The 9,863-nt window shown below is 38.9% G+C and overlaps 2 protein-coding genes across 3 annotated transcripts in view; both read right to left on the bottom strand.

The window, feature by feature from the left end:
- Positions 1 to 972, bottom strand: part of LOC109466529 (eukaryotic translation initiation factor 5A-1-like) — an 8,921-nt gene extending 7,949 nt beyond the window's left edge. Inside the window, exon 1 of one of the 2 annotated variants that reach the window (XM_019764256.1) lies at positions 958 to 972. The gene's annotated coding sequence lies outside the window, so the exon portion shown is untranslated. Of the gene's footprint in view, positions 1 to 124; positions 145 to 957 lie in introns of those variants that run through there. The other variant, XM_019764255.1, reaches the window with a different exon arrangement.
- A 2,280-nt stretch (positions 973 to 3,252) lies between these two features.
- LOC109466530 (eukaryotic translation initiation factor 5A-1-like) overlaps positions 3,253 to 9,863 on the bottom strand; it is an 11,662-nt gene continuing 5,051 nt past the window's right edge. Inside the window, exons 2-6 of the mRNA XM_019764257.1 lie at positions 9,063 to 9,249; positions 8,400 to 8,504; positions 7,187 to 7,321; positions 4,092 to 4,173; positions 3,253 to 3,341 (exon numbers count right to left, since the gene is read on the bottom strand). Of these exons, the coding sequence (XP_019619816.1) occupies positions 4,108 to 4,173; positions 7,187 to 7,321; positions 8,400 to 8,504; positions 9,063 to 9,233 (477 nt within the window). The 5' untranslated portion in view covers positions 9,234 to 9,249 and the 3' untranslated portion in view covers positions 3,253 to 3,341; positions 4,092 to 4,107. The remainder of the gene's footprint in view (positions 3,342 to 4,091; positions 4,174 to 7,186; positions 7,322 to 8,399; positions 8,505 to 9,062; positions 9,250 to 9,863) is intronic.

Raw genomic sequence — 9,863 nt, forward strand, 5'->3', positions numbered from 1 at the left:
CCCCATATACAAAATTCCCTACAAATCACATGACAGGTACGAACTAGAGGGACTTTCGGCAAAACATCACACGAAGTAGTAAGATAGACGGGAAAATATGATAAAGAAACGGAGAGCGACTTACTTGTGACTTGGCTGGCGCGATTTAAGAAACTCAGAAGTAGTATGGTGAGACACTAGTGCGCACAACCAATCAGCGCCCAGTTTTATCGCCGGTATCCATGACAACAAGACCGTGAGGTCAAGAAACCGGTCAGACAGCCTCACCCAGGGCCTCATGAGATCATATGGCGTAGGGAGGAAAGACTTTGTGATTTACGAATTGTAACGTACTCAAAGGTAGCCCTTACATCTTAAATGTGGCTGAACATTGTCATACAGTTGATAAAACTTGATACACCCTGACTTTATTGTGACAAAGTGGTCTTGTGTTAAATGTTGACTTCTAAAGGTTCTGGATTCGAATCCCTATCATGTCCCAATGTTGTTACTCGGGAAATGCACTTTACACATATTTCCTTTCTCGACATGGTGAAAATGAGTTTCTGGCTTTTAATTCTTGACATTCTCTTGGATGGGACGTAAAGCTGGAGGTTCCATGTTTTAGTCGAGCCGCATATTGAGAACCTTTGAAGAGTGACTAGCAAACGTTGTTTAGTACCATTCGAGAGGGGCTTATGAATCCAGCTGGTGCCTTCCTCGACATGGTGAAAATGAGTTCATAGGTTTTAATTCTTGACATTCTCTTGAATAAGAGGTATAGCAGGAGGTCCTGTACTTAAGTCTAGCCGCACATCAAGAAAAGAAGAGTGACTAGGAAACGTTGTTTAGTACCAATCGAGAGGGGCTTATGAATCCATCTGGTGCGCAAAATAAAATAAAAATCGCACCGATCATTTTTATTGTCTCTTTTATTGTGTACGTTAGATACAAGTGATGTAAATAAGCTGTACATACCGCCGTAGCGTGAAGCAGTCGGGAAACAAACTCACTCAAACTCTGGAGTAAAATGTGATACGTCCGAACCGAATACGTTTGTCTGCCTAAGTGTGAATATATCGAAACGAGACAAAAACGCCACAAGAGGCCCCTTCCAAGAAGCCTACCTCCGCACGCGAAGAAAAGATCCATCTTCTAGCCTGTGGCTTAATACACAGGTTGATTATAATTATACGTTTGACCAAAATCCTAGCCTCAGTTGCTGCCTGGATAGAGTGAGCGCAAGAAAAAACGAAAAAATAACATCATCGACAAAAAGACTTGATTACCAAAATTTCAACATGTTCATATATACATGTACAGTATGCCACTGATTCCTGTATTTAAAGCACTAATCAAACTTCTAAAGTTGTTTTATCCCAAAAATATGTCACTACACACATTGTTGCTTTCTTGTCTAATGACGATCCTCAGGCTAGTAATTATACGCACTTCTTATATAGGGTCGTATTCGCGTATATAAGGTAAACATCACGTCTGTACTTTCCATATGTTATGTCGGAAAATATGTCGTCCGCAACTGGCAGAACGTCTGCTGGAAAACGGTGACCAAATATCCAAAGAAAACTGTGAAATACCAGGGTCTTGCACAGGTGCAGTAATGACTGCCGACGTGCTAGTAATTATAGGGGAATGCGGGTCACGTGTTGTCTATTCACTTTTACTCTGAACACAGGACCTTTTGCCATATTTTCCTATATGATATTGACAAATGACGGCGACCCTATCAAGCTTGACCGACAGAAGTTTTGTAGCATGCCGCATCATCAGGACCTCTTTTCTCAACTGACAAACTCCTGCATTAACCCTATCTAGACCGGGGGGGGGGCTAAAAGTGCCCGCGGCAACTTTGATGTCACATAGCGTCTGAACGGCTAGAGCTAGAACCGCCAAACTTGGTGACTTTTCCTAAAATATTGTTGGCAACAAATCTGTATCAGTGGAATAAGATTATGATTTTTCTTGTTGCCATGGCAACGGGTTTCTGATAGGCATCTTTTGCCAAATTTAATAATTTCCATTTAAAAAACAGAATTTTATGGGTTTTATGTCAAGTTACACATTGTTTCTAATATCAATAACATCCCATATAATTATATGTAAATTTTATCATTAAAAATGCATAATTTATGCTATATTGATGACGTCATTGGCCCAAATCCAAGATGGCGGACCATATCATTAGATCAGGTAAATACAGCTTATTTTCCTTAAAATTTCATCAATATTCCCATTTTTTTACAAAAATGATTCATATGAACGTCTTTAGTCTGTTTACAATGTATTTTAGGCTTTATCCTAAAAAAAAAAATATTTTTCAAAATTCAAGATTGATGATCCAAGATGGCGGACAGGTAATATATGCATGACGTCATTTTATGACGTCATCAGTGTTGCTATGGGCAACATAAGACTTAGTACATCCTAATATTCTGTCATAAACACTTTTGGTAAAGTTATATCGTATACTATTTAGTTTTCATGAAATAACCTATCTAGACGGTTTTGACCAATAAAATCACATTAATGACGTCATAATGACGTCATATTACATTACAACGACATAAAAATTGTATATATGATAAATTTTTACTAGTACACCATCCTCTGAAAATTTGGTGGTCCTACGATATACAGTTCGCGAGTTCTGAGGGGGGGGACCGAAAGAGCCCCCCCCCCGGTCCCACCAAGCCCATAAAAGCCCGGTCTAGATAGGGTTAAGTTATGAAGATCAATCGCGAGTGCATCATAGCACATAGATATGGGTGATTAAATGTGTTGTGACAGTTCATTTACTGCAACAATCTATGTGGAATTATCACGGAAATATTATTTTTTTGCAGTGCTTTTGCCTAGGGAGTTGAAGCCATCTTTAACAGGCAAAATGTATGATGCAAGCGTGACCAAATATCCAAAGAAAACTGAAATATCAGGGTCTCACACAGGTGCAGTTATTACTGCTTGGAGAGCAATTAAACGTGTCAAAAGATTGAAAATGTACATGTACGTCTCACATTTTATTTGTTAGGAAAATTTTGTAGAAATCTTGTCAGGAATATTTTGTAAACATGATTGAAAGATATAAAGATGATATATTTTGGATGATATAGATTCCAATATTGTTTTCACACCAGGAATACACGATGTTGTTCAGGGAAATTGTGTGTGTTTCTAACATTTGAAACAACACAGAAAAATCTACACACAAATGAAAACACCTTACACACAGTGAGCTGCAGCACGTTTTAATATCTCATGAGATGTTCTGATTGTGCGAATGTTGCGATCAGCTCCATGGTCACCGATGTAGCTCTGTGCCGTTGCGTTGTAGTAACCGGTACCTGATGATAAAAAAGAAAAGAAAGATACAGAAAGCCTCAAAGAAAGGTGATAAGAGATGGCAGACTTCAGCGTCTTGTTGTAACACTAGTCATGTACAACCGCAGATTCCCAATATTAAATTTGTATTCCCGTGGTTAAGCAGCATTTTTCCAGACTTCTTATTTGCCCGCCCGCACTAGTTTTGGGGGTATTTAGAGGATGTTATTCATGAAATTAAGTCAGTATGACCTTATGTTTATGCTCAATGTCTTATCTTCATCAATGACCACTTAGACCACACCGGTTTTATTTTATGGATGACATTCTCTGAAGACCCCCAAACTAGCTAGTGCGCGCGGGCGAATAAAAACCAATTCCGGCCAAAAATAAAGATGCTACTAAACCACAGCAATACAAATCCGGTAGTGTGAATTTTAGTACATAGCGACGTATACGACAAGCCGGCACATGCTGGCTTTTTGCGGAATTTATGAATCGGCACTGTATGTATGTACTGGGTTCTTGAGTCTTGAAGCTTCGGCAGCCTGGGTGCCGTCCTCAAGAATTACCACAGGCTCCGTCACTAACTACATGTACCATGGACTACCCAGGCCTAGAGCCAGGCCTAGAGCCTCGGAGGACGTAATCTTTTTTTTTGAGAACAGGTGGAAATTAATGCGGATGTCATCCATAAAATTAAGTCGGTGTGGCCTTATTATAATTAGTAGTTCACAAATGTTCACCCACTCAAGTGGTTCCTCCAGACTTACCTCAAAAAATCACAGTTTACTCTTTTGCCATTTTCTTGAGAGAAATTGCCATTTCTTCACCACAAGCTTTTAAGACACAGACCTGGAAGAAAGAAAGAAGTTTCATTCACTTCTCAGAAGAAACAAAACCAAAATGTACTTACGCCAAATTAAAATACTGAATGTGGGAGTAGAAATATTTGTAAATCATAACTCATTTAGAAGTTTAAATAATGTTTTATATACTTTCCAAACAATCAAAGGGTGGATCTTAACAACAACAAAAAAACAACAAATGAAACAAAAAACAAATGAAAATTTAGGATGGATTATGTAGGTAGATATGTTCTTTTTCTTTAAACCATTCCATCTTTTTGTCGATGAAGGTTAGATATCTAGGTAAAAATAGATACTCATTGACAAGCAACTGGAATGATGTTAAACCCTGCCAGACGTTTCAAGTAGCATCCACTACTTTACTTATTAAAGGAGATTGTAGTTCTTAACAGAAAAAAAAAACAAGTATTGTCATTCCTAATAAATTTCGTGATGGAGAGTCATACATAGATGATCCACAAGCCATTGTTAATAGATTCAACGATTTTTTCACCAATATTGGACCATCCCTTGCAAACAAAATCGAAAAGACTGATTGTTCCCCTTTGCAATATTTGGAGCGCTCCTATCCACACATTAACTCTTTCGAAGAGCCATATTCTACAGAGATTCACGATACTATCATAAATTTGAAAAATGCAGCTCCAGGTCATGACGAAAAATATTCTACGTACATGCCCCTCTTATACTTAACCGACAAAATAACCGAAGCTCTAGAAAATAACGAATACACCGTAGGCATATTTCTTGATCTTTCAAAAGCATTTGATACCGTTGATCATAAAATATTACTTGACAAATTACATAAATACGGCTTACAAAACACAGTTCATGACTGGCTTAAAGACTACCTTTCAAACAGAAAACAATATGTTACCAATGGCATTTACAAATCACAACTTAACTCGATAACATGTGGCGTTCCTCAAGAATCCATCCTGGGACCCCTACTTTTTCTAATTTATATAAACGATTTAGCACAAGTATCTCAAAAACTATTTACTCTTCTCTTTGCAGACGACACAAATCTATTCATGCAAGAATCTCAACACTATAGTAACCACCATGAATGAACAACTAGATAAAGTAAATAAGTGGTTTAAAACAAACAAATTGTCTTTAAATGATAAAAAAAACAAATTTAATAATATTTGCAGGTAAAAATAGAAAATATCCGAAGGAAAACGTGCAGATATTCATAAACAACAACCTTATTACTCAAATGACGCACACTCGTTTTCTAGGGGTTTTAATAGATGCAAAATTAACATTGAAAAATCACATCGATCTTATAGATATCCAAGAACATTGGTATTATACGGAAAGTAGGAAGTCTTTTATCTCCTAAAACATTTATTACTCTCTATTATAGTCTTATCTGTCCTTATTTAAGTTATTGTAATATTGTATGGGCAAGTACGTACGCTACATCACTTAAACCGCTCTTTCTGCTTCAGAAACGATACATCAGAATAGCGTCTTAAGTTTCATTTACTTTAAATTTCCTACTGCACCATTGTTTAAAAAGCTCAAAATACTGACCATAAATGACATAAATAGACTACAAACCAGTATTTTAATGTACAAGATAATAAATAAATGTCCTGGCCTTCCTAAAAACCTTCCACGACACCTACACCTTCTTACTGAACTCAGATATCCACAACCACTTCACAAGCCTATCCAATTATTCAAGGCCATCCAATGCGAAATCGAATCTACGTCAATTTACAATCACGTACAGGGCCAGCGGCCCAACAATTTGGAACAACCTAAGTAGAACTTTACAAATTAGTCCCTCCTTCACCATTTTCAAAAATCATACTAAAGTAGCTTTTTCATAAATAACCCCACACATTCTTAATTTTTACATCCATGAAAAATGGAGGTATTGTTTTTGGCGTGTCTGTATGTATGTCTGTTTGTGTGTGTGTGTGTGTGTGTGTGTGTCTGTCTGTGCGTGTTTCCGCAACTTTGTAGTCAGCATAACTTCAGAACATCTTTATGGATTTTGATGATATTTGGTATGATGGTAAGTCTTGGAAAGACAATGGTCAAGGTCAAGTATGGGCCTCCTGGTGGATGACCTTGGTACTGCAGCAGAACGGTTTTTGTATCTTTTGTCCTGAACAAGCTATGGTCCTGAATTTTTGGTGACAGATAGGTTATCCTGTCAGGAAAAATTGGCGTAAGTTTGGTCCCCCTAGCAGCTTGTTCTGGAACTGCAGGTTAGTTTCTGGTAAAAACTTTCAAAGCCAATAAGTCCAAATTGGAACAACGTATTTTCATCATTTTTGGTGTGTGTATTGTATTTTATTGTTTTGTTTATTTACCCGTTACCTGAGTTAATTTCTTATTTATCCGACTGATTTGAATTGTTAATGACGTTATGAAGGGAGGCCTCCTCATAAGCATTTTATGCTTCCGGCCTCCCTGCACTGTTACATTTCATTTATATTTTCTTGTATTTGTATTGTTACATTTTGTTTTAAAGTGCGAAATAAACTGAAACTGAAACTGATCTTCGGCCAAAATTATGAATTGAAATGCTTATGATATGCATAAGGCCAAGTGGAAAACAGTACATAGGAAACCAAAATATAAAACCAAGCTAAAGCCCATGTCACACATTCACGAATTTTTCCCCCGAAAGCTTAACAAATCCATCTTGTTATTTAGGTAAACGTTGAAATCATCTGCCAGACAATCTAGAACCCGTGGAACACTCTTCCGCTACAGCAACGACAGCTCCTTAGTCTTAGGACGTTTAAAAAGATAATTAGGAGCAGGACTTCTCAGAACTTTTAGACAGAGCATTAGGTGCAGGACTTGACACTGTTGATGTTTAGAATGTTGTAATAGTAATTGTTTATGTACTGCGTATTTGTTGTGTGTACTTTTATGTGTATCCAGGAGTACCTGAAAAGCAGGCCAAAATGGCCTGAGCTGTAATTACTGGTTAAATAAATAAATTGAAATTGAAATAGAGAAGGATTTACCAAATAGTCATAATCCTCATCTCCAATGCAGGTTGAGATCTCCTTGCCCAAATCACCGTCGGGCAGTTTGATATCATCGCGTGTATCTCCATTGTCGTCCATTAGATTCAAGAAGCCGTTCGTAACGTCGATCAGCTGAAACAACAGAACACAATTGTCACTTCCATCACATGTTCTAAAATAGCTTTCAATATTATTTAATAAGATTGAAGACGAGTCACTTTATTGTGGACTGTACTCTATGTGATAAACAAATATTCTTTTCAATTGTATACAAGATTATTCCCCTAGTTTTAGAATTTTTCTCCTGAAATTCGATAACCCTCGTATTATAAGCTCCACCTGTTCTTACATTTACAACTGTCTTAAGAAGCGAGAAGAAGCAGAACTTGTATAAATGTAGTTTTACTATAGATATATTTTAGTCTACCATCGCTTTTTGTTGTGACCTGTACTTAGTTGGCAATTCAGCAAAAATGTACAATGAAGGTCTTTCATTCTTCATTCATTATTTTTTCCCATTTCCCAACATTTGATAGCGCGAAATCACTGCATACAGCACTGGTGCAGGTAACGTTGAAAATTACCCACACCACTCAGAATTTAGGAAGAGTATACGAATCATACTAAAACTGTACGAAACCTTGTTACTAGTATCTTTTTTATATGAGGTAACATTCAATAGAAAATCCACATTTTCATAGCCATACGTCTTAGGTAAAGGTATAGACATCAGAAATACTTGCACATCTCCAATTTTACCTGCATATCAATCAAATGGTTTGTGTGATATCATTTTCTTTGATTAAGTATTTTCAGCAGTGACGGTACCGGACTATTGCTGAACCTTGCTATATATACCCAGTGCATGGACAAATACGGGTTAGGTACAGGCAGACATGTATGAGTAATACTGCAGAAAGATATAGATACCAAACTTCCTACATGTATCTATACTGTAATATTTGTGTCAATTTGTAAATGTCTGCGTTTTCTCGAAACACCATTTCTCCGTTACCTGCAGTATTGTCAGAAATTCTGCTTTGTAGAAATAATCTCCTCAACCTCCCTTTCTTGCCTTACGACAAGGTTATGTTTGGCCTGTAAACTAGCGTACATTCCTACCTACAAGGCGAGGATACTTGTTTTCATCAGACCGTAGCTTGCATGTTGGTTTGTTTTTTTGTATATTGTGTGAAGGTAAGGACCTCACCTGGTACTCCGTACGGGTCACTTTTGGGCAATCCATGTTCATATTAGAAGCAGACACAACTTCGATCGTCTTACCAGTAAAGAGGTCGGTTCCTACCAAGTCAACCTAAAGCAAGAATAAGATATACATATCCATCTGTGTAGTAATTATCCAGCATTTAATTATAATGAACCTCATTGACGCAACAAAAAGTACAGCGACTTTCGTAAGGTCTAAAACTGCATGTAGACATTTGTACGGAAGACAAAAGTCAGTGTAGGGAAGACAGAAGTCAGTGTAGGGAAGACAAAAGTCAGTGTAGGGAAGACAAAAGTCAGTGTAGGGAAGACAGAAGTCAGTGTAGGGAAGACAAAAGTCAGTGTAGGGAAGACCAAAGTCAGTGTAGGGAATACAAAAGTCAGTGTAGGGAAGACAAAAGTCAGTGTAGGGAAGACAAAGGTCAGTGTAGGGAAGACAAAGTTCAGTGTAGGGAAGACAAAAGTCAGTGTAGGGAAGACAAACGTCAGTGTAGGGAAGACAAAAGTCAGTGTACGGAAGACAAAAGTCAGTGTACTGAAGCCAAAAGGCAGTGTACGGAAGACAAAAGTCAGTGTACGGAAGACAAAAGTCAGACTTGTCCCTATCGGCCACGGTACATTAAGCTATGTCAAACAGGTGCTTTACCTTGGCGCTGCCGTGCTTTCCAGCTTTGGCAATGGTTATTTTCACGATCTTGCAGGGGCGGCCCTCCAGCATCACGAAGCCGCCCTTTTCCAGATCTCCGCACTGCCTTGGGTAGGTGGTTGAAGTGTCCACAGTCGGCGGTTCCCACTCGAGGTCTTCATGGTCCGACATTGTTCTGCTGGGTAAGCTATTAGAAGTGGGAAACAAGTGTATGAATTAGAAGCTGTTAAAGTAGGTTTGCACTTGCCTCGGCGTCGCAGCACCAGTGAAACGTTACCCATTTAATCTGACTGTGGATAGAGTACATAATCAAATATTCATTAGCCTGGTATCCAGTCTCTTTTGGCTGAGCCAGCCGGGTTCTCGCCGGGGGCTCTAGTAGTTTTCCCCGCCTAGCTTAACTGGCCGCCCGGTGGAGTTTAACGTCTGTTATAGAGTTTTGTTTCGTGAAAAGCTGACCGGGGAACCTAGTTGAGTCGGGCGATGAGCAGCCCCAGAGACAACCCGCTCCAACCGCGATAGACTGGACACCAGGCCGCGACGTGAGACCTGTTTCCCCGGCGACAATTGTACCCATCGCAAGGATATGGCGATTCAGGGAGCAAATCTTTGCGGGTGTCTACCCTGGGAGCCAGGCTATTTTCGGGCCGTCAGCCGTTTTTCCTTCGGCAGCCAAGAGCCCTTCACCCGCCTAGCCTATCTATGGACAAGGGAAGCAAATTTTATGGATGACATCCTCCGCAGATTTCAAATCTAATGCTATAGGGCGAAAAAACGGGGGGGGGGGGGGCGAAAACGAAG

The sequence above is a fragment of the Branchiostoma belcheri genome, unplaced genomic scaffold (genome assembly GCF_001625305.1).
Source record: "Branchiostoma belcheri isolate BF01 breed outbred unplaced genomic scaffold, Haploidv18h27 scaffold169, whole genome shotgun sequence".
In the NCBI taxonomy this organism is placed as follows: Eukaryota; Metazoa; Chordata; class Leptocardii; order Amphioxiformes; family Branchiostomatidae; genus Branchiostoma; species Branchiostoma belcheri.